Genomic DNA, 18,993 nt, shown 5'->3' with positions numbered 1-18,993 from the left:
AAATAGAAAGAACCCGACTGAACACACACTCGTGTGGATTATTCATGTGGCTATTTCCACATATTAATTTCACTGGCTGTGAAATAAAGATGTTTTCCACCCCAGGCTGTGAGGGAAACAGTAAAAGTCCTCACGTGGTCCCCGGTTAAAGGTTTTTGATAATCAGGGAAGCGTTAAATTATTTTTAGTCCTCTTTGATTTAAAAGGCTCCAATAACAAATACGTCCCATCAAATGCTTCATTGTCTGTAACGTGTGCGACATACATAAAACAAATGATGCTTATAGTTAAGTGTTTGAGTAAAGACAAACGTGATGTTAATAACCAGATTCAGATGACACATTTGATAAACCAAAAACCACATAAGAGCAGCAACAGCAGTAAGTATTTTTCAAAAAATTCCCAATATGCTCACGAGAGCACCAATCTAAGGTCCCCCCCCCCCCCGCCCCACCACCACCAAAAAAATGTCAAACTTCTATGTTAATGAAATATGCAGAAACGAATACAGAAATGAATTTCACACCAAAATATTTTCATTTTAAAACAACACACAGCTGTGCACTGATGCTCCTTTGACAGATTGTGTTCTGGTGCACTTTATTAGAGCACAGAGATCACACAGAGCCAAATAATTGCACAGATATACGAGGGCTGTCAAAGTATAGGTCCTTTTTATTTTTTTCAAAAACTATATGGATTTCATTCATATGTTTTTACGTCAGACATGCTTGAACCCTCGTGCGCTTGCGTGAGTTTTTCCACGCCTGTCGGTGACGTCATTCGCCTGTGAGCACTCCTTGTGGGAGGAGTCGTCCAGCCCCTCGTCGGAATTCCTTTGTCTGAGAAGTTGCTGAGAGACTGGCGCTTTGTTTTATCAAAATTTTTTCTAAACCTGTGAGACACATCGAAGTGGACACGGTTCGAAAAAAATTAAGATGGTTTTCAGTGAAAATTTTAACAGCTGATGAGAGATTTTGAGGTGATACTGTCGCTTTAAGGACTTCCCACGGTGCGAGACGTCGCGCAGCGCTCCCAGGCACCGTCGTCAGCCTGTTTCAAGCTGAAAACCTCCACATTTCAGGCTCTATTGATCCAGGACGTCGTGAGAGAACAGAGAAGTTTCAGAAGAAGTCGGTTTCAGCATTTTATCCGGATATTCCACTGTTAAAGGAAATTTTTTTAATGAAAGACGTGCGGACGGGTCCGCGCGTCGGGACGCAGCCGGCGCGGTGCGGCGGCACAGGAAAAACACCTCCGTGTTGATAATCATTTGTAAAATCCAGGCGGCTTTTGATGGCTTTCAGTGGAGTGAGTATATGAGAAATTATTTAACAGCTGGACATGTTCCAACTTGTCCTTAAGGCTTCCAACAGAGGTGTTTTTCCTGTGGCGGAGCGTTGCGGCGGCTGCGAGCCGACGCTGCAATCTGCCCGCACGTATTTCATTAAAAAAATCTCCTTTAACAGTGGAATATCCGGGTAAAATGCTGAAACCGACTTCTTCTGAAACTTCTCTGTTCTCTCACGATGTCCTGGATCAATAGAGCCTGAAATGTGGAGGTTTTCAGCTTGAAACAGGCTGACGACGGCGCCTGAGAGCGCTGCGCGACGTCTCGCACCGTGGGAAGTCCTTAAAGCGACAGTATCACCTCAAAATCTCTCATCAGCCGTTAAAATTTTCACCGAAAACCAGCTTAATTTTTCGAACCGTGTCCACTTCGATGTGTCTCACAGGTTTAGAAAAAATTTTGATCAAACAAAGCGCCAGTCTCTCAGCAACTTCTCAGACAAAGGAATTCCGACGAGGGGCTGGACGACTCCTCCCACAAGGAGTGCTCACAGGCGAATGATGTCACCGACAGGCGTGGAAAAACTCACGCATGCGCACGAGGGTTTAAGCATGTCTGACGTAAAAACATATGAATGAAATCCATATAGTTTTTGAAAAAAATAAAAAGGACCTATACTTTATTGACAGACCTCGTATGTCGATGGGTCGCCTGGATGTCTTTAGCTGGTAACTGCATGTCTTTCTGCATCTCCGGCAGGATGCTGATAGAACCAAATAGTTACAGTGAGGCACGGTACTCTATATGAAACGCACAAATTACTGAGGCTGTCAGTCATGTACCGTTACATCACAATTTTCATCATTCAGTATGATATAAAATATCCACATCAACATGTACAGCATCTTTCAGGAAGTCCAAAAATGGTTTGTTACACTTTATTCTCAGTAGAATTACATTCTCAGTCTGATTCCTGAGCAGTAAGAATATATATTACATGGAGAAAAAAAAATACTGTCTAACCCCTCATCAAGGTCTGCTTCAAAATAAAGTTCAGCTAATACCTGTCCTGTAACCATGTCTGTATGTTTGGTAGCAAAGTGTGCGAGAAGTTACAATGAGGTTGTGCGTTTTTGGAGGCCACATACAATAACCGTGCTCGGCCCCAATTTCCTGAAAGAATCATGAGCTTAAATGTTCTTACAGGTGTTTCCCAAAAGAATCCTAGTTTAAGATGGTTTTAGTACGTTTCCCAACAACTTCAAGGAGCTCAAAGTTTGAATATTGTTCATAAATTGCATCCCCATGACCCTAAAGTCCAGTTACCTGAAGGTCACAAGCCTGGTTTTCCCCTTTTGGGAGAGCTGGGGGGGAGCTGATGAGTCAAATGTCAGATAAAAATCACAGTTTCAGCACATTGTTCCTGAATTTCCTCCAGAAATCCAAGACCAACCTAGAGCAGTGTGGCTGAGGCAAATAATAAGAATGAATGATTGTTTAATCTTTAGTATAGTACCCGTGCTCATTGGACCTTATGTACATAGCACCTAAATACTTCCTTGTCATTTGATTGGTGGATTGTACATCACATGGTATTGATTATTTGTCCCATTGTATAGAAAAAAAAAGTCCAGTACATTTTACACAACATCCCAACTTCATTGGAATTGGGGTTGTATATTATTTACATAATGTCTTGTACAATTTGGTTCCATTTGCCATTCATTTTGGTTCCATATGTTTCACTGAATTGAAGGACTCCACTGCATCTATTTAGGCATCATATAAAACAAATAATCAATGTTTCCCATTCATGCAATGGAATATTAACATAATAACAGGGGTTTAAATTCATGGTCTTGACAACAGACGTCAGCCCTTTAAAAAGCCAGAGCGTGCCACAAATTTGATGTATATGTTGTTGTCAACCTGCATATGTAAGACTACCAGAGCCTTTAGAATAACAGCGCACTGGACTTTCAAACAAGCTTTTGGTGGTCCACTGCACAATCGCTTTCTGTCTGCTCATGATACCAAAGCACCAGCACTGCATCTGACGTGCCCTTACCCATGACATGGATGCCAGGTGTGAATACTACAACTTTGTCAAAATGAGTCATAAAACCTATCACCACTAAGGGATGATAAAGTCAATTTGGCTTCACTTTAGCTTCTCTGTCAGCTTGTCCATCTTTACATACAGTGTATGTGACAAACAGTCGACAAGTGAAATATTATGTACACCCGGCTCAGAGTCCAGGTTGGTTACAGTCAATTATCTGTTCAAACAGGAACGATGGGAATTAATTTTTAGGTTACAAACAAATACAGCTGCAAACACATGATACGGTAATCTCAACGGAAAAGCCGAGGACTGGCATAAGTATGTTACAGAGGTCTTCATGATGGACTGTTGCTCTGCTGCTGTGGGAAACTAGTAAAAATATCAATGCCCCTAAAAATCACCTCGGAAAACATTTTAAACTCGTAAGGTTGACTGCAATCAGGAAATGGAGCCTTGGTTTGTAATTATCTCTGAAGATGAATCATGTGAGTAATATTCAAACACAAATTATCAGTACAGGTATTTTACCTCCATCTCAGATTGTGCAAACATCATTTGACAGCATCACTGCCTTTTTTCTTTTTTTCCAACAGCTCACATAGTAAACGGTATCCATGGAATTTATAGTTATATGATAACTGCCGAGATTTTTTTCACTCCACTTTGGAGTGACAACAAGAGCAAAACAAGTCAAGGAAGATTTCCGTCAGCACAGAGAGGACTGTCAAGACCTCAAAAAACATTTGGCCATCTTGTCATGAGCCTGTAGGAGTCTCTTAAATTTTTTTGTGAAACTTTATTCCACTGGCCAAATGAAGATATTCATTACCAGGGAATCCAGTGATTGTAAACTCAACTGTACAAGTCGGGAACCCACAGTAGCTGCTTTGGAGAAGTTCATACAGAGTTCATTCCACTGGAGGGTCATCACATTCTTGCAGTATGACACAATCTGAGGTCTTTTCTGCTACCACTGTAGTCTTTTTCCTAAAGTGACATGATGGCAGGTTTGTGTACGAGAAAGTTGCATTCAATACCAGTAATCACAGATCTGCATGTTCCGTGGCTGTACGCTAGCAGCTACAGACCATGACAATAGTTTGAGCTACATTTTTGTGTCTGCTGAGAATGAGGTACGACTTCACAGAGTGAGCGACACATACGTGATTTCTGCACTGTTGTATTCATATCTCCCACTCCACACTTCCACACTAGCACTCCTGCGCATTGACTTTGGTCTTTGGCACCTTTTCTGCCACCTGTACCACAGAAAGTCCTGTTCACATGAGGACCTCTCTGGAATACCAGGGGTCTCTTCTTCAACCAATCCCTCATACTCCAGGGAAAGGACCACTGACCTTTCTGGTTCTGCACTGTTACATGGGTCTATGTGTGCCAGATCCTGTGATGTTGGCAGGTCTTCAGCACCAGGTGGTAAGGGAGCTATATCTGAAGAATGAGGATCAATGTCAAGTGGGGCTGGATCTGTCGATCCAAAGACTGCATCTGCTGATGAATCTGGGTCAGGAGATACAGAACTAGGAGGAGACACTGTGACAATGACCTGTGGCTGTGGGTCCTCATGTGATTCTGTGGCTACATCCTGAGGTATGCAAGCTAAGTCAGCCTCCATAGCTGAATCCATGTAGACAGATTCTACCAAAACATCTGTGGGGTCCACAGGTGATGTGGGTAAACCTGGACTATCCAACTGGTAGAAGGGATCGTCTAAATCCACAGTATTAGATAGAGAGTCAATACTTATGCCAAATGGCTCTGGTTCAGGGTCCATGAACACCGAGTCAAGATCATCTTGGTCTAGAGAGGTCAGCATAACTAAGTCAAAGTGGACCAAATCAGCATGATATATAGGGGTACTATCAAGTGGCTCTGGAAGAGGTGGCCACTCTGGCTCTTGTGACTCCATTTGATCATTTGGTTGAGTTTGTTGTGGACTGTAAAAAATGGCTGAAAATGATGTCATTTCATCTGGGAGAGAGTCTGTTGGAGACTCTGAAGGGGTGAAAATGGGATCAGGATTTATGTCAATGCTAGCTGGACTTGTAGGGGATTCTGGGTCAACATACTCTGACACCACAATGGACGGGCACCGACTGTCCATCTCTATATTACCTGGTAGAACAGTAACAAGATCAGCTGTGGGTTCATTACAGATCGACGCTGGTTCTTGACCAACAGGCTCAGTGACTAATGGTTTTGGAACTACTTGTACAGGGTCAGCAGACTCTGGCTCTTCTCTGCCTGAAAGTAACAAAGAAACAGTTGCAGGGTGTTGACCTGTATCTTTCCTGTCTACAATTTCAGGATGTGGAGACTCTGAATCTGAAGTAGCATCTGAGTCGTGTTCCTCTGGTGGAGACACGGTAACAACAGGGACCGGATATGATAATGTTTGATCTCTCTTAGGTAGGTTTGAGGATTGCATGTCATCTTGTTGTAATGGCTCAGTACTTGAAGGGTGCTCTTTAGCAGAGTCTCCAGTTTTTAGTTCGGGTGCGGATGGGCTTTCTTGTCTCACAGTCACGAAATCTGGAACACTCTCAAGAGTTGATTCTGAAGAAAGTGGCACTGCAGACTGACCAATCAGTGGCTCCTTCATGACCATATCAGATGAACTTGGCATATCCTGGTCTAGTAACTCTGGCTTGGCTTCTAGTTTAGCACTAGATGATACAACAGTTAACGATAGTGTCTCTGGTTGTATGGTTCTAACAGAGACGGGAAGTATTGGATCCAATGACAGAGGTATCGCACTTTCCACATACATGGATTGTGGGCGAGTAAGAATGCTGGGATCCATCGAGAGCTGTTTTGGTAGACGGTTGCGAGCACGCTTCTTCTCCTCCTTCTCATCTGGACAGTTTACGGCTGCATCTGCAGTACTTTGCCGAATCAAGACTTTGCTCCTAGCCTGGGTCCCCACGGACACTTTAGATATTTGAGGTTTCTTCTCTCTTGCTCCCCCAGTGCCTGTATCTGTTCTAGATGTCATAAATCCTCCTCCTATTAAGCCGAGTCCTGCTGCTGCAGCTGCCCCTGCCTCAGCCCCGTGCCTTAAACCTACCCCGGTCCCAGCTGCCGTGCTTCCACCCTGGGGAGACCAAGTGTTGTAATGCTGCGTGAACGTGTTGAAATTACTGTTGAAAGCTCGAAGCTCTTTGCAGAGGTCTCGCCTAAGTTCAGCCAGCTCTCGACGCATAGCTGATACCTCTTCTTTCCACTGCATGCTGATAGCTGCAGCCAAGGTAGCTGACTCTTTGATGCTGGCCTGGATAGCGGTGGGTGACGGTCGTTCTGAGGTGTGGACACTAGATCTGGGGGATCTGAAGAGGCTTGGGGAAACAGGTGGTCCAGACAGTGGAGAAAGAGGTTTGGCTGTAGCCCCCATGTTCTCCTGCTGGTAAAGCTTGTCTCTTCTGACGGGGCAGCCCAGATCATCATGAGTCAAAGGCGCAGTGTCTGGCAAATCCTCAAGAACATTGCCTTGGTCGGGTAAACAAGATTCTTCCTGAACATAATTTCTGTCTGCAAGACAAATGTACATACGCATCTGTAATACGGCCACAGGTGTGAGCAGCTGGAGAAAATGTGCTTTTTATTGCCACAAAACAGTCACATCAAGTCATGCATTGAATACCATGAGTCAAAATAGATAACTGCATAAATACACAGCAGCTAAGTGCTAATCTACGGTTATTACACCAATTTTATTCCCATTCTGTGTTACATTAGTGTTGGAAACCATCATAACGCCTAGAAAATAGTCCCATTTTGACTCATTTGTGTTTACACTGCCTTCTCAACCTTAATTTGTAGCATGCATTCTTAAGTTCTTTTCAGTGCACAAAGCAAAAACGCACATTCCCCAGAACAAATCACAGAGAAACGACAGCACGTCTAATAAATGAGGTGTAATAAAAGTCCTCACATGCTCCTCTACGTTCAGCCAAGGGTACACAAATGTGTACTTTGTGCAATGAAAAGACAGAAAGATGAGCAATGCTTTCAAACCGTCTCCCACCAATCAGAAAGTACAGTATGAACCCTATTGAACACGTGAGGCCCATTTTGGCCAATTCAATTCCAACAGTTGTCCCATACCCAAGGTAGTGGCAAAGTCCATTGTGTAGCAAACGCTGCATAACATCTTAAAGGCAAAAAAAAGAGTTTTTTTTTTGAGAAAGCAGTGTAAGCAAACATTTACAAATATGACGTATCAAGCATAAGCACATCTCCAGATGGCCACACCTCGAACCCTCCTTATTACGCTTCAACTGACATGAGTTCTTGAGTCTACTGTGGAAAAGGTGGAATCCTTTCTGACTTCTTGTGCAGACAGTCTTTCTTCCCACAGTCTCCATCTGTACACGTGTTAACATTTCCTCTGTGAATCCAGCAATCATAATTGTTGAAACCTCCAGTAACACCTTAGAACTTTTAATCAAGGATCATGATCAAAATATTTGCATATGTCAGCTAAGAGGGTTTCGATTAATTTGACCACGTCTCCTTACGGGGTATACCAGATGGACCCATGTGACATTTTGCCTAATAGTGCATTCAGTGCAGCTTTTAATTACTCAGAGAGACATAAGTATGAACTGGCATGTGATCAAAGTTTAGGTAAAGAATGAGCTCTAAGCCCTGGACATAACAGGAAGTACACGTAGCCCAGCTGATATAACCTTCAGCTTCTCTCAGGCCAGTTGGACCTAATCATCACACACAATGTCACAAATGTTAAATTTGTGAGGTAAAAACCACTAACTGGATAGCTGTCTGACATTACACAACGAACATATAACAACAAATAACACATTATGTGAACACATGTTCATACAATGTGTTATTTCTTCACAGACATAGTCAACAACTTCAGGCATCTACATCCAAATTAGCCCAGGAAGGGTAGCTAGCTTGTGAGCTAACTTGAACATGAAGCAAATAATGCAGTATTACCTCAAGGGATTTTATTTTTGAAACTATCAAGTCTTTTCTTACAGCTGACTGCAAAGTACACTGACCTGTTTTTGGACAATCATACACTCAGTTACAGAAAGATTTTATAAAATCAACAGGTCTTGTCTTCAGGAAACTACATCCCAGTTAGTCCAGGTAGACTAGCTAGCTAGCTTGAAGATGAACCAAATAATAAGCAATCACCTGAAGGCATTTTTTTTTAAGTATGAAGGCTTTTCTTACAGCTTACTGTGAAAATATACAGATGTGTTTTTTGGAGAATCACACAAGTAACAGAAAGATTTGATAAAAGTGGATTACGTGACACAGCTAGCTAATGTAGTAGCTTCTTCCTTTGGTTACTGTCTATTATTATTATTATTATTATTATTCCTTCACCGTCAGCAACATGGAGATTGACAGTGAAGGATGTCAGCATTAACTTACAGATCAAGGTTCATTAAAATTGAAGTTAATGTGAAATATCCATGCAAAATTATGGAGCAAATATCTCACTTCCTTGAGCAAACTCCAGCTCATCCGCCGACTGTGTCAGTTTATCATGAAATTAATAGAAATGTGCCACTGTTAAGTTGTACCCTAAAGTTCTTGCAGGGAAACAAAATCATTCCTTTAAATTCAACAACCAGTCTTTTTGTTCAATTCGTCATTCTTTGCTCAAATCTCAGTCAGTCCGAGCACAGACACAAGCGCCACCTTTCAGCATTGTGAAGAAAGGCGGATATCCAAAAAGCAGCAGGAAAAACACACACTTTATTCCAGACAATTTCATATTTTCAATAGGGTTCATAGCTTTACTCTCTGATGCATCCAGTAGATGGACAGATGAAGCAAAATACAGTAGAATGAGCCGCCACAACTCAGAAGTCATACCTACGGTAATCAGATGTCCATCAAATACAATGGAGACATACAAAAGTGGTTCATGCAAAATTATGAAGCTTTATTGACAGTACAAGGAGTTTGCATTAGTTGTTTGAGTTTTTTTTAACCTTTCTTTCAGATACAAATGGTTAGTGTCGGGGTGTAAGATTTATCTGATACAAACTGAAAATTGCTTTTAAAGTAATAGCTATGATTACATTAATGCATGAATCCCTTAATCGATCTGAACGTATGATGAACCAGTTGGTGGCTCGATTTTCACATTATAAATTGGTTGAGTTGTGCTTGTTTCGCTACTACTTCAGTGTCTTTAAACTGTCCTGGAAGTTCAAATGCCAGCATGAAGTTCTTGTGACATTATTGACACAAACACTAACTTTGCAAAGCAGAAACAAACTCAACATGTCTGATCGTGGCAGACGGTAAAGGATCAATGTACCCGTTCATACCGTCACACCGGTTCAGAAAGGGAAACTTACGCAATGCTATTATTGTTATGCTACCAACAGCTGGCTTCTTTTTCTGGGCCTCTTCTATGCTGTGCTTTCTTCTACTGTCTGTGGTGAAGAGCAGAAGTAGTGCAAACATACAGCTGCACAGTAGTAAAAACCTGAAGCAGGTTTCTGGTTTTTCATGAAATATCTATTTTGGCTTGTTATAATTTATCATGGGGAATCAACGTCTACATTAAACAGGTGTCTCTGATCGCATCACATACAGTCGAATCGCATCGAATCAAATCATTCCATAAGAAAAACTGTCCTTCCTGAATCGTATCATAGTCCATGTATCTAGATGCGTATCATATCGTTTTATAAGGGAGATATGCACACCCCTAGTTAGTGTCAATTTGTCAGGACTTATGCAAACAGAAATACCAACATCCATGATCAGCAGGTTGCATTCTAAAAATAAACCCCCCCAGGTTTATGTCGATTTGTTCTTACCTGTGGTCGACTTGATGGTGGAGGTGACGGTGGACGAGGTCATGGGGGGGATGCAGTCGTCGTCCTGGGAGTAACCGGCCTGGATGGCTCGTAGGTAGCTGTGGCTCCGGGTCCGGAAGCAGCCGGGCAGGTCCAGCGCTTCCATGGCCTGGGACTCCACCTCACTGAACACCGACTCACAAACCGACTCAAACTGTCCGTTGATTTCAGTCTCACTCACCTGAGAGAATCAAAAGTGTCAGTACACGTTGTCCAGCGTGAAGCCGCTGATTGTTGTTTATCTACAGAAATAACTGGTGGGTTGTAAAAGGTGACGCTGTGCTCTCTGTGGTTTACCTTCAGAATAAAATTAAGGAATTAAGTAGCATCCTCATGTTTTAAAAGGGAAAGGACAACAGAGATCAACAAAAGCAGCACTGATGTGGATATTATTCCTCCGGATTTGTACATTAGAAGACGACCACCTGCACTCAGTTTTTCCATGACACAAACACTTTGGCTTCTTTTTTAAGTGTGCACGATGTGAATTTGCAGGAACTCAAAGGTCATGCACTCTGTCAGAGATGCATGTTGTTATGTCTTCATCCCTAATTTCACACAAATACTGAATGCCCTGCGCTGAAATGGGTTTGATTTTTATCATGCTGCTCTCTTTTTTGTCAAATTGAGGACTCAGTGATGGTGATCTTCTTCTACTGGGATTCAGAATTAGTGAGTGAGGTCAAGCTTTTAATACTCAACAGATCAATAGAGCTGTGTTTGAACAGGGAGATGGACACACACACACACACACACACACACACACACACACACACACACACACACACACACACACACACACACACACACACACACACACACACACACACACACACACACACACCCTGCTGTGCTCCTTTCATTCATTTGGGTTAATAAAGCGGTGAGAGCTGTAATTAGTATAATTATTACACATGATTCCTGCAAATGTTTCCTTTTATTTGATTTTATACACTTATTTACTTTATTATAATGGATGGGTTTTGTATGTGGTTTGTTCACAAGATATTTTGCTATCATAATTTAATTATTTATTTTCAATTATTTATGTTCCTGACAACAGTGATGGTCCAGATTCACAAGATCACTAGATTTTCAATTTGAATTAATTTTAATTTAAAATTAAATCAATTTAAAGGGTTACAAGATGACTGACATACCTGAGAATATGTATGCATTTTTAAATGTTGATATTTTGTGGTATGTTAAACATCAGTGAACTTTAATTGTCTTGATACCCCTTAATCTTTGTGACGGTGGAAGTACATGCCCCAAAATGGATGCAACAGTTTATGTCTGCATTTTATTTAGCAAATTTACTATGAAGGCATTTGTTTTACTGTTGCAGCTCAATAACTTCTTAAATTTATTTATTTTTGATTGTGCAAAATTAGTTATCTGGATTTTTTTTTTCCCAAACATACTTAAAATACTGATCCTAAAAGGCTGACACAGACTGAACATGACTCGTGTAACTCAAACCCTCTAGAGCCTTCTAGAGTCCCGGGTCCCAGGCTGAGGTTGAGCATGTGAGGTTTAGTTTGCTCAGAGGCCGTCAACATTACAACAGCGCATAATAAAGACATAATAGTATGATTAAAGAACAACCAAAACAAAATTAAAAATATCCCTTTCTTCCTTTTTATGACCCAAAGAGTCTCAGTCTGTCCACTGCTCATTCAACACCACACCAGGCCCTGGGTGGTGGGTCCACATGGAGGCAACACCATGTGGTATCTTCAGGCTGAGGCAGACCGAACACAAACACACTGGCAATAAGCCAAACCTAGCCCACTTTCTATAGGCCAGACCGAGCCAATAACTATAGGCCAGACCGAGCCAATAACTATAGGCCAGACCGAGCCAATAACTATAGGCCAGACCGAGCAATAAACTACAGGCCAGACCGAGCCAATAACTATAGGCCAGACCGAGGCAATAACTATAGGCCAGACCGAGCCAATACTAGGCCAGAAGAAGCCAGGACCGAGCCAATAACTATAGGCCAGACCGAGGCAATAACTATAGGCCCGACCGAGCCAATAACTATAGGCCAGACTGAGCCCCATGGCTATAGGCCATGAATAAAAAAAGAAAAAAAAGGGAAAACTAGAATTGCTGTTAGTTTTTGCAAAAAAGGAAAAAAAAAAAAAAGGATTTGGAAAGAGTTACTTAACTCTTTTGGTGAGTGTGTGTGTATGTGTGTGTGTATATACACACAGAGGAGGCTCGGCATTTCTTGGGGAGGGGGGGAGCTAAAAAAAAGTCCTGGAGCAGTGTTCTACAGGTTTTACAGGGAAGAAAATTATTGGAAAAGTTGTAATTGGAGGAGCTGACCTGGCTCACTTGGCTGACACAGCTGGCCTGGCTGAGCGTGCTGACGGCTCTCATGTAGCTCTGGTTCCTGGAGCGAAACTTGGGAGAGTTGTAGTGTGCAGAGGGATCCAGTGCAAAGCTCGGACGCATGTCCCTGGCGGCCTGCAAGTGGTAGCTCTGACTGAACGGAGACAGGAGGAGAGGCAGGCAGTAAGACCTCCACCGTGACACTGACTCACAAAACAGTTAAATATCACATAACTCACAAACACATTTAAATCATGGCTAAGGGTGCAACACAAAAAGGGTGGCAGACGGCACAGGACACGTTTCCTCTGCAGCGACGACGTGTTCACCAACAGGGCAATTCGATTTCTGTTGTCCTGAAATGTCCAATCAATGGTTGGAAATGAGAAAAATGCAAATCAGGAGCTTGTTAGTGAGCAAGAAGTTCAGAGAGCGTCGCCGAGTCAGCCAGGTCAGTTAAAATGTGCAAAGAACGCAATTCAGAAAACCCGCGAGAGCCTCCAAAAACTGCAGCTGAGCCGACCGACGATAGAAAAGAAAAGTGCTTTAAGTCAAAATCCGAGGAGAGTCGCATCAGGAATACCAGAGAGAGGAAGCAGGTTCGGGGCTTTTTACAGAGATAAATGCTTGAGTTTGGCAGCAGGGAAAATACTAGTGTGATTAACAGTCCCACAATCCATCTTGTCTCGCTGCAGCGAGGCCTCACCTATTTACAAAGTCAACCGTGAAACATCAAAACAAATATTAAAAGGCTGAATGAAGTGCCACCAAATCTCAAAATTAACCTCACAATCCATAAAGAAAGAAAGAAAAAAAAGAGATATTCTGGATTCCATTTAAATGCTGTGTTTGCATTTTCACCGCAGCATCTACATCAGGAACTTTTTCGTTTTCACACGTGGTTCCTCTCAGCGGGTGCCTCGATGCTCGTCTTTGCCATCTCAGTCATTTCTGGCAGTTTTTGCGTTTGGAGCGATTCCATCATCTGTTGATCAGTTTTACAGAAAATGACCACAACAAAACGTATAACTGACTTCTTTTTTGAGTTGTTGGACTTTTTGGTCCACTTAGAAAACGGAGGGCCCTATCTTGATGATCTATGGCGTATGTTCACAGTGCAAGTGCATTTAGAACATGTCCAAATCTGCTCTAGGAAGCTAGCAGTTGGCAATTTAGTTGGTAGACTCACATAAGCAATTTTCCATTGAGTGAACACATAAAAGCACACCAGCAGAGAGCAGCCAACAAAGTTCCCTGAGGTGAAGCAATAAGGTAAAGTTTTGTATTTTTCCGTGAGTGTTTACTGTTATTTCATTGAATTTTTGTTTTCAATTCAATTTCATTGTGTGTCCATGCACTTTGAACCCCCTTTACAGAAGGACTATTGGAATATTGTGCCAAACAAATACAAATACAACCCTGCGCTTGACTTTCAACCAGGTTTTTAAGAGCGATTACAGCCTGCAGTGATAAATGTTTTGAACGTGCAGACATTGCATGCAGTGGCGTTCTCTGGGTCTCTGAGATCGAGGCTCCTGAGAAGAACTTATGAATTTAGGAGGTCAATGGACAGAGATGTATGGTGATGCAGATATCTTTGCAGGAGAATGAAGGTCCAAGTCTTTTGGCGTGATGCGTGACTTCCTCTCTTACCAGGAAGCAGCATGACAGTAAGTTACAGTATAGTTGTGAGACTTGGACGCCAACCTGTGACCAAAGGGAACGACTGGCTGTCTTTGGTACTGGGTCTCTTGAGAGAATTCTTGGGTAACACTGGAATGCCTGGTAGTGAGGGAACACGAGATATGACATTGTGATCATTTTGTGCATTTCTCTGGGCATGACATGGCATGCAAGAGCCTCAGTATTGAGGAGCCCAACAAGTGGAAATGGCCAAGGTAACGCCCCCATTTCATGTGGCTGCAGAAGATAGATGGCTGCTTTCAAGAACTGGTGATAGACCGTTTGTCTGCCTGGGTGGTTGTCATCCAGGACACAGGGTGGTTCTGTGGTGTGGTGGATGCAGGGACGTCTGTGGCACTGGTGCAGGCTCCCAGGTCGGACCGACAGGTGGGATGTACACAAGCAATAACACATGCTGTGCCGGGTGCCGCTTTGCACCAGGTGCAAGATCACATGTGAAAACCACTTTTAACGGTACATGAGCTGCTAGACTAGACAGGCAGTAAGTCAAGCCTGTTTCCAGTACATGTTGGCCTCCACCAGGGCTGCCCTTTGTCACTGGTTCTTTTCATTACCTTTAAGGACAGAATTTGTAGGTGCAGCCAGGGTGTAGAGGGGGTGTGGTTTGGGAACCACAGAATCTCATCTCTGCTGTTTGTGGATTATGTGGTTCTGTTGGCTTCGTCAAACCACAACCTTCAGCGTGCACTGGAGCGGTTTGCAGCCGAGTGCGAAGCGTCCGGGATGAAAGTCAGCACCTCCAAATCCGAGGCCATGGTTCTCGACCGGAAAAAAAGTGCTTTGCTCTCCTCAGGTCGGTGGAGTGTCCTTTCCTCAAGTGGAGGAGTTTAAGTATCTTGGGACCTTGTTCACGAGTGAGGGACGGATGGAGCGTGAGATCGACAGATGGATCGGTGCAGCGTCTGCAGTGATGCGGTCACTGTATCGGACTGTCGTGGTGAAGAGAGAGTGAGCAGGGAGGCAAAGCTCTCGATTTACCGATCAATCTACGTTCCGACCCTCACCTATGGTCATGAGATTTGGCTCATGACCGAAAGAACAAGACTGTGAATACAAGCAGCCGAGATGAGTTTCCTCCGCAGGGTGGCTGGGCGCTCCCTTAGAGATAGGGTGAGGAGCTCGGAGTCGAGCTGCTGCTCCTCCACATCGAAAGGAGCCAGCTGAGGTGGCTTGGGCATCTTTTTCGGATGCCCCCGGACGTCTCGCTGGAGAGGTGTTCTGGGCACGTCCCATTGGGAGGAGGCCCCAGGGAAGACCCAGGACACGCTAGAGGGACTACGTCTCTTGGCTGGCTTGAGAATGCCTCGGAGTTCCCCCGGAGGAACTGGGGGAGGTGTGTGTGGATCGGGAGGTCTGGGCAGCTTTGCTTGACCCGACCTTGGATGAAGCGGAAGAAAATGGATGGATGGAGGAACAGTGAGATGAACCTCACAAGTTTTTGCCATCAGGGAACGGTGAAACACCAGTTTTCAGCAGCCCACCCAGATATCCAGAACCACCAATATGTTTCTGGACTTTAAACAACACCTAGAAAATAGAGAGTGATGCACATCTGTGGATTCATGAGGCATTTTCCCCTTAAGTTTTCCCTTAAATTTGATGTCTGTTAAACAACGTGGGGAAGCACTCAAAGAAAATTAAGAATTTAAGAAGTGTGGCATTACAACAAGAGACCAGGCTGCAGGAACCCTTATAGTTCCCTTAAAAGTGGCGTGCGTTGGCGTCATGTAGAGCAGCGACTCGGATCATGTGTTGATTGCGTTTAAACGTTGGCAGGACGAGCGGATTGCCCCGGGTGAACTCTCATCGACAGCTCCAGGGTGTTTGAGGTGTTCCTATCGTGTGTGTGTCAGCAGGGAAACCAGCCAGCTGGCTCGGGCGTCTGATGGCAGCGGCAGCTAAGCGCTAAGCAGAGGGAGGCGCGGAGCCTGCATTCACCTCAAGTCTGCAGCAAAATTGGTGATGTAGTTACGCATGTCACTGTTGATTTTATCCAGGCGGTAAGAGCTGTGGGCAGAGAAGAAAACAGAGTTACTGAGTACCAGCAGAGGGAGCTGGATGGAGGTGACGACAGTGGTCACAGGTCAATGGGCACATGTCAGTGGGCATAGGTCCAATGGGACTGGCTCCGTATGATGAGCCGCTTTAACCTTTAATAATTAGAATGATACAACTCGTGTCCAAGAAAACTGCAGCTGGTTTACAACTACTCACAATTCTAAACTCTGAAATCTGCAAATACATTCTGGCATATCAGTAAGAGCCTTTATGTTACACTGAAAAGAAAAAAAAAAATAATTAAAAATTCATAAAAAATGCAAATGCTGACATTTGCATAATTTATCATCAAAATATCTAATCCACATTCAATATGAGACACGACCACTGAAGTAGAATTTTAGTAAGATATTAAAATATAAAAGACATGTTTGTATAGCTCACAAACCTTGTGAAGTGAAAGTATCTTGGTAACACATTGTTTTGAGTCACATCTGAGATGGAAGAAGATTTTAATGCTAATGCGCTATTTGAAAGAGATGAAAGACTTCTTAATATCAAGTCAAAAATAAACTCAAAAAGGGTTTTATCAACTCATTTCAAGACCTTATTTCAAGAAATCTTACATTCATTTTCACTTATTTCACTGACAGGTTTAAAAAATAATTAAAAATACATGCAAAGAAGATGATTAACTTATAATACGTTTAAAAAATCTGCCAATGTAGGAAGTGAAAATTCTCTTGCTGAGATTTCTTCAAATAAGGTCTTGAAATAAGACTATAAATTTGACATATATTTGGTAAGATTTTGTGTTTTTTTGCAAGTACGAGGTCTGTCCATAAAGTATAGGTCCTTTTAATTTTTTTCAAAAACTATATGGATTTCATTCATATGTTTTAACGTCAGACATGCTTGAACCCTCGTGCGCATGCGTGAGTTTTTCCACGCCTGTCGGTGACGTCATTCGCCTGTGAGCACTCCTTGTGGGAGGAGTCGTCCAGCCCCTCGTCGGAATTCCTTTGTCTGAGAAGTTGCTGAGAGACTGGCGCTTTGTTTGATCAAAATTTTTTCTAAACCTGTGAGACACATCGAAGTGGACACGGTTTGAAAAATTAAGCTGGTTTTCAGTGAAAATTTTAACGGCTGATGAGAGATTTTGAGGTGATACTGTCGCTTTAAGGACTTCCCACGGTGCGAGACGTCGCGCAGCGCTCTCAGGCGCCATCATCAGCCTGTTTCAAGCTGAAAACCTCCACATTTCAGGCTCTATTGATCCAGGACGTCGTGAGTGAACAGAGAAGTTTCAGAAGAAGTCGGTTTCAGCATTTTATCCGGATATTCCACTGTTAAAGATTTTTTTAATGAAAGACGTGCGGGCGGATTGCAGCGTCGGCTCGCAGCCGCCGCGACGCTCCGCCACAGGAAAAACACCTCCGTTGGAAGCCTTAAGGACAAGTTGGAACATGTCCAGCTGTTAAACAATTTCTCATATACTCACTCCACTGAAAGCCATCAAAAGCCGCCTGGATTTTACAAATGGTTATCAACACGGAGGTGTTTTTCCTGTGCCGCCGCACCGCGCCGGCTGCGTCCCGATGCGCTGACCCGTCCGCACGTCTTTCATTAAAAAAATCTCCTTTAACAGTGGAATATCCGGATAAAATGCTGAAACCGACTTCTTCTGAAACGTCTCTGTTCTCTCATGACGTCCTGGATCAATAGAGCCTGAAATGTGGAGGTTTTCAGCTTGAAACAGGCTGATGACGGCGCCTGGGAGCGCTGCACGACGTCTCGCACCGTGGGAAGTCCTTAAAGCGACAGTATCACCTCAAAATCTCTCATCAGCCGTTAAAATTTTCACTGAAAACCAGCTTAATTTTTCGAACCGTGTCCACTTCGATGTGTCTCACAGGTTTAGAAAAAATTTTGATCAAACAAAGCGCCAGTCTCTCAGCAACTTCTCAGACAAAGGAATTCCGACGAGGGGCTGGACGACTCCTCCCACAAGGAGTGCTCACAGGCGGATGACGTCACCGACAGGCGTGGAAAAACTCACGCATGCGCACGAGGGTTCAAGCATGTCTGACGTAAAAACATATGAATGAAATCCATATAGTTTTTGAAAAAAATAAAAAGGACCTATACTTTATGGACAGCCCTCGTATCTATAAGGTGAATTCCAAATAGCACTATTTAGATCATGAGGAGGTAAGAACTTTTCATTTCCTTTCTGACTCATAACTTCTTTAAAGTGTAGACATGATATGTAATGTTTTTGAGTATTTATGACTAAAATTAAAGTTTGAAATTGATCCTTTCCTGGTGCGCAGTTACTGAAGAGATAAATATTTGGACTTTGAACTGCACGCCACTAAAAACCAGGAACTTCTTGGCAAGTCCCGACATTGGAGAAGAAGGCAGAAGTGATATCAGCACCGGAACCATTATCTTAATAGCCCCATTAATTTATGGATTAATTTATGTATTTTTACAGGCTACTGACAGCCCCGTTTCCACTGAGTGGTTCAGGTCAGTGATGCACATTTTTTATACATGTCGGAACGGTTAATTCTTGTTGGCAGAATCCTTTTGATTGGCAGGTGTAACACTTATATTGACGAGCGCGCATGCACGGTGTCTGCAGCTTCTCCACTCGACACGGAAGCAAAACTAAATATTTTCATATTATTTTCTTGTTTTGTGGCTCATGGGATAAT

At 43.0% G+C, this 18,993-nt stretch overlaps 1 protein-coding gene across 3 annotated transcripts in view; it reads right to left on the bottom strand.

The window, feature by feature from the left end:
- The window catches only part of dlgap2a (discs, large (Drosophila) homolog-associated protein 2a), a 362,290-nt gene that overhangs the window by 27,502 nt on the left and 315,795 nt on the right, over positions 1 to 18,993 (bottom strand). For 2 of the 3 annotated variants that reach the window (XM_034195339.1, XM_034195341.1), the window contains exons 4-6: positions 16,214 to 16,282; positions 12,566 to 12,725; positions 10,190 to 10,409 (exon numbers count right to left, since the gene is read on the bottom strand). In XM_034195339.1, the coding sequence (XP_034051230.1) occupies positions 10,190 to 10,409; positions 12,566 to 12,725; positions 16,214 to 16,282 (449 nt within the window). The remainder of the gene's footprint in view (positions 1 to 10,189; positions 10,410 to 12,565; positions 12,726 to 16,213; positions 16,283 to 18,993) is intronic. The other variant, XM_034195340.1, reaches the window with a different exon arrangement.

Source organism: Thalassophryne amazonica, chromosome 19, assembly GCF_902500255.1.
Source record: "Thalassophryne amazonica chromosome 19, fThaAma1.1, whole genome shotgun sequence".
NCBI classification, from domain to species: domain Eukaryota; kingdom Metazoa; phylum Chordata; class Actinopteri; order Batrachoidiformes; family Batrachoididae; genus Thalassophryne; species Thalassophryne amazonica.
Note: the sequence above shows the minus strand (reverse complement) of the source record. Positions and strands in the feature narration are given on the sequence as shown.